At 37.2% G+C, this 5,652-nt stretch overlaps 1 protein-coding gene across 1 annotated transcript; it reads left to right on the forward strand.

The window, feature by feature from the left end:
• The first annotated feature begins 1,299 nt into the window (after positions 1–1,299).
• On the forward strand, positions 1,300–2,266 carry LOC122427064 (olfactory receptor 6K2-like). The gene has a single exon (XM_043446232.1). It carries the CDS (start codon positions 1,300–1,302, stop codon positions 2,242–2,244), a length of 945 nt encoding a protein of 314 aa, XP_043302167.1. The 3' UTR covers positions 2,245–2,266.
• The last annotated feature ends 3,386 nt before the right edge of the window (positions 2,267–5,652 follow it).

Raw genomic sequence — 5,652 nt, forward strand, 5'->3', positions numbered from 1 at the left:
AGTTGGGAGTTTTATGGGGCTTAATCACATAATTGGGCATCCTGATGCCTCAGACAGTAAAGAATCTGCCTGTAACACAGACACCTGGGTTCAATCCTTGGTAGGGAAGATCTCCTGGAAAAGGAAATGGATCCAGTATTCTTATCTGGAGAATTCCATGGAGAGAGGAACCTGGCAGGCTACAGTCCAAGAGATCAAAAAGAGTCAGACATGTCTGAGCAGTTAATGTTCACTTTCAATCACATAATCAATGAACAAATACATCCATAGATAATATAAATAAGAGAATATTAATTACCCTTTAAGTACCCTTTCCTAATGTACCATGAGATTATTAATCAATGACAGACAAAAGTGAAGCTTATTTTTTTTTTTTCTTTTGCAGTGATTCTAAAAATGTTATCCTAGGTGATCTGAGATTTTTTTCTTTTTAAAGAAAAAACAATTTAGAGGAAGAAAATGGTGAGAATGTATAGGTATGGAAGGGGAGTCACATGAGTAAACTGATGCTATAGCAAGATCAGTCTTGAGGGAATAGAGGCTTGTATGAAAATAGTAAGACTGGAAGTAGAAACCTTTGGTTACCTATTACAATAGTGTAGGCATTATTACTAAGCACCAAATTAGGGATACAAGAAAAGAAATAAAATGTATTGGTAATACAACAGAAAAAAAGTTAAGCAAACTTCAATGATTAATTAAGTTTGAGACATAAGAAGGCAATATATGCAAAAAATGTGTGAAGTCGCTATCTAGAAGAACCAAGAAATAAGAAAGTCAGCGAGGGAAACTGGTTGAGTACTGGGTATAAGTATGGTATATTAATTTAGTAAAGCTTTTATAACAAAGTATCAGACTAAGTGACTTGAACAACAAGAATTTATTTTCTCACAGTCCTGAAATCTAGAAGTCTGACATCAAGATTTTGGCAGAGTTGATTCCTTTCAAGTCCTTTCTTCTTGGCTTGTAGGTTACTGCCTCTTCCTTGACTTTTCTCAGGTTGAAGACCAGTAAGATAAGTTTTAACAAGCACTCCAAGTGATCCTGATGCCAGATAAATTTTGAGAATCATTAACCTAATCTGTTGGCTATGCTTTCTGATTGAATTTTTTCCACATTCCAATTTTAGTTGTAAGCATCTATGGAATATGGAATATTCCTTCTTCTTCTATACTCCCAAGACAGGGATTTATCCAGATGCTGGCATTTTGTAAGTGTACTTACTCTATGATGAGTAGTAGACATTGCCTAGAAAGTGTGAGTGCAGTAGGATTTGAAAACCTCATTTTTCACCTGGAGATGGAGAAAGCCAATCAAACCACTGCTCACGAGTTTATCTTCTCTGCTTTCCCTTATTCCTGGAGAGATTCTGTCATCTGTTTTGTTCTACTGCTCTTCATTTATGCATTCATTGTTGTTGGAAATGTGGTCATCATCACAGTGGTCCAGCTGAATATTCATCTCCACACTCCCATGTACTTCTTTATCAGTGCCCTTTCTTTCCTGGAGATCTGGTATACCACAGCTACAATACCAAAGATGCTCTCTTGCCTGCTTTGTGAGAAGAGCATTTCCTTAAACGGCTGTCTTCTGCAGATGTATTTCTTCCATTCCACAGGCATCAGTGAGGTTTGTCTCTTGACAGCTATGGCCTTTGACCGCTACCTGGCCATCTGCAGCCCTCTTCATTACCCTACTATCATGACCCCAAAGCTATGTGCCTGGCTGACTTTAGGTTGCTGTGTTTGTGGTTTTGTCACACCCCTTCCTGAGATTGCCTGGATCTCCACACTGCCCTTTTGTGGCTCTAATCACCTGGAGCATATCTTCTGTGACTTCCTCCCAGTATTGCGCCTGGCCTGCACAGACACACAAGCCATCCTCATGATTCAGGTAGTGGATGTTGTCCATGCAGTGGAGATCATTACAGCTGTGATGCTCATCTTCATGTCCTACGTTGGTATTGTGGCTGTAATTCTACGTATTCGTTCCACTGAGGGCCGTCGCAAGGCCTTTTCCACATGCATCTCCCACCTCACTGTATTTCTGCTCTTCTTTGGCAGTGTGGCTCTCATGTACCTACGCTTCTCTGCCACATACTCCTTATTCTGGGATACAGCCATTGCTCTGGCCTTTGCAGTTGTATCCCCATTTTTCAACCCCATTATCTATAGCTTGAGGAATAAAGAGATAAAGGAAGCCATAAAAAAGCACATGAGTCAAGTGAGCATCTTTTTTTCATAAGACCAGGGACCTCAAATAAGATTTAATGTTTGGGAGTCTATATAATTGTTAGAGTCTTTTTATCCTCAACTCTCTTTCATCTGTCTTTTTCTGTCAGTCTGGTTGAAACTGGTCTCCCAAAGGTCACCAATAAACAAAATTCACTAGTAACTGAGTTCAATAGGTTTTTTTCAACCTTTATTCAATTTGGCACATTTTGAATCAGACTTTGTTGATTAGGTTTTCCGCCACTCAATTTCTCCAAGATAAATTTAACTTGTGGAAATAATTGGGGTAAAAATTTAATTTTAATAGAGTCAAGACATATGATTATAAGATATGGTGACTGAGCAACCATCTTCATAAGACTAAGTTCTCTCTATGGTATTTACAATTAATATACTTGAAGAATAATCCTAATTTCTAACCGAGTGTTCATGTGTTGATAAATAGCATACTAGATGTTTTTCAGTAGGTTCAATTATGAATCCCTTGTATGATTTTTATCTTGGCAGTACTACACAATATTAATTCCATGTCTGGGTCAATAACAGGGACTAAGGCCTGCATCCAATTATAATGAGCCTATGTGCCCAGTTAGTGGAAGTTGATTTATTGAACACCAAATTAACTTCATTAATATTGATGACCACTAGAAATGAAGAGAATGGATAGGCCTCTTTTAAATTGACATAGAGAGAAGCCTCGCAAAGGAGTTGGTTGCAGTTCTGTGGTAGTTAAGGACCATGGCAAAGAATCTCAGGCCAAGAAGTTCATTGAAGAAAATTTTAAATGCAATAAATGAACAAACAAAAACCTTGACTCTAAGAAAAGTAAAGTAATATAAGTAACCTATTAATTAGCTAATCAATATTTTTTCATGATACATTGAAAAATGTAATCCTTGGTTTCACTGTAATAACATGTAAAGTACTTATTAATGAAGCAGGAATATCAATAAATATCTGTTTAGTGAATAAACCAGTATCAGCATGCTGCATTCAGATTGTTCCAGCCAATTGATCTACCACATTGGACAACAGGGCTTCCTTTTTGACCTCTTCTCCCTTGGGTTTCAGGATGCTAGACTCCATTTTTTTAAATCTTACTTTGTTTGAGGGCTCTTTCTCTTGTGAATCCTTGTCTTTATACATGCTTCATAAAGGGTGATTTTCTCCAGGGCCCACACCTCAGTGGTGATGCAATAACAAAGCTGATGACTATGCAAATGTTAATAGATTTTCACTTTTCTGTAGCCCACCTACAGGAATCCTATGGTTGTCAGTCTTACTTCCCCGCTAATATGCCACAGCCATGCCTTCATCCTCACCCCTAAATCTTATGATATTCAAGAATCAGATGCAAAGACACAAGTTAAGGGAAAGGTCTTATGAGAAGAGGATAATGCTATCTAAAAGAACTCAGATAGAAAGAACTGTGAGAGAAAAGTCACAGTTTGTAGCTGGAGAGGTCTCGGTAAAGGGAAGTCAATCAGAAAATACACTTGTCATAAGAAAACAAGGAAAAAGAGAAAAAAAGGGAAACAAGAAGTGTTCCTGTATTTAAATAGTGTGTCTTTAATGTTCTATTTTTAATGTTTTTCATAAAACATGAGGAATGAAATTACAGGTTGATTGACTAATTATTTAACTATAATTTTCTAAGTGTAATTATTGTTCCAGAGTTGATATACAAAAATTCCAGAATGTGAAAGGGTTATGCAGTTTTCTTATCTGTTTTCCCTTTTTTAAGATTGTGTATTATATAATCTATTTCTCAATTAAAGTTCAACTAACAATCCAGTTTAGAAAAATAAGGAGAATTTTATTTGAGCCAAACTGAGCAACATAACCAGGGAGACAGACTCTCAGAAAGCTCTGAGAACTGTTCCACCTGTTAGAGGTCAGAGGCACAGTCAGATACATCTTCAAGATAAAGGATCATGCATCAAATGACATACTGATGTTTTACATAAAGTTCAACAAGGATACATAGTCCAGGTAAGCATTTACAAACCAAGCATGAAGTCATTATGACTCTTCACAGAGTTGGGAAATAACAGTATTTATTTTAAAAGGAGTTACATTGCTAGGGGCAGAAGAAAGGAAAAGAAGTGATCTTTACTGCCCAGCAGACACTCCCATCCTTGAGAAGTTCTTTTTGATGTGTAAGGCAGGTGCACACTGCACATTAGGGAGACACAAATGGACACACAGAGAGAATTTTATGCTGAAATTTTCTTGTCATGCCTTAAAATATAAACTTTATGTCTTGCCTTAAAATATAAACTTTGCTTATCACTTTCCTGAAAAAGAAAATGAAAATGTTAGTCACGAAGTTGTGTCTGACGACTCTTTGCCACCCCGTGGACTGTAGCCTGTCAGGCTCCTTTGTCCACAGAATTCTCCAGGCAATCATACTGGAGTAAGTTTCCATTTTATACTCTAGGGGATCTTTCCAACCCAGGGATTGAACCCGAGGCTCCCGTACTTCGGGCAGATCTACCATCTACTACTTTCCTAGTCCCTCAAAATTTATGCTTGTCATTTATCTTTATCAATATCATGTATTTATCATTATAATTTATAAATTATCTATAAATTATATTATGACTATTATTGTATCATTATCATTTATCACTTATAATGACATTAATAAATGACATTTATATATGTTATATAAATGACACTTATGCCATTGTCATTTATCATTGTCTCTAAAAAATTTATATAGCTGAAACTTCCACACTTTCTCACCTTCAGTCTGCTCGTACAACAGAGACTATATTATTTCTTAAAACTTAGATATTATTGCTTTACTACTCTACTTAAAAACCTTCTAAGATTAAACACACCCTCACTCCAAATTGCAAATGTAATTTTACCAGCTAAACTGTGTATATGTGCATGCTATTCCAGTGTGTTGAATAAAAACAATTTCAAATTGAGAGAAAAGCTAAAGGGAAAGAAACAGCATACAGCAGGGTCTGATGGTCAAAATAAGGATATCATTCAGAGGGGAGATCACTGTGCTGACCTGCTAGTGGAATTTTTTACATGATTTTTTTTTTTAATTCACATTACTGAGGATTGAGCAGTGAGTTCTCTTACACTGTGTTCCACCTCACCAACCTATCTATTGTCTGATATTTGGGGAAGATTATATTAAATAAGGGCTTTCCAGGTGGTGCTAGTGATAAAGAATCTGCCTGCCAATGTAGGAGACCCCAGTTTGATTCCTAGGATGGGAGGATCCCCTGGAAAAGGGATAGGCTACCCACTCCTGTATTCATGGGCTTCCCTGGTGGCTCAGATGGTAAAAAATCCACCTGCAATGCAGGAGACCTGGGTTTGACCCCTGGGTTGGGAAGATCCACTAGAGGAGGACATGGCAACCCACTCCAGTATTCTTGCTTAGAGAATCCGCATG

This window comes from Cervus canadensis, chromosome 2 (genome assembly GCF_019320065.1).
Source record: "Cervus canadensis isolate Bull #8, Minnesota chromosome 2, ASM1932006v1, whole genome shotgun sequence".
Taxonomy (NCBI): domain Eukaryota; kingdom Metazoa; phylum Chordata; class Mammalia; order Artiodactyla; family Cervidae; genus Cervus; species Cervus canadensis.

What these genes read in the sequence shown, in the direction of transcription:
- LOC122427064 (XM_043446232.1), top strand. Translation starts at nt 1,300, where the DNA reads ATGGAGAAAGCCAATCAAACCACTGCTCACGAGTTTATCTTCTCTGCT.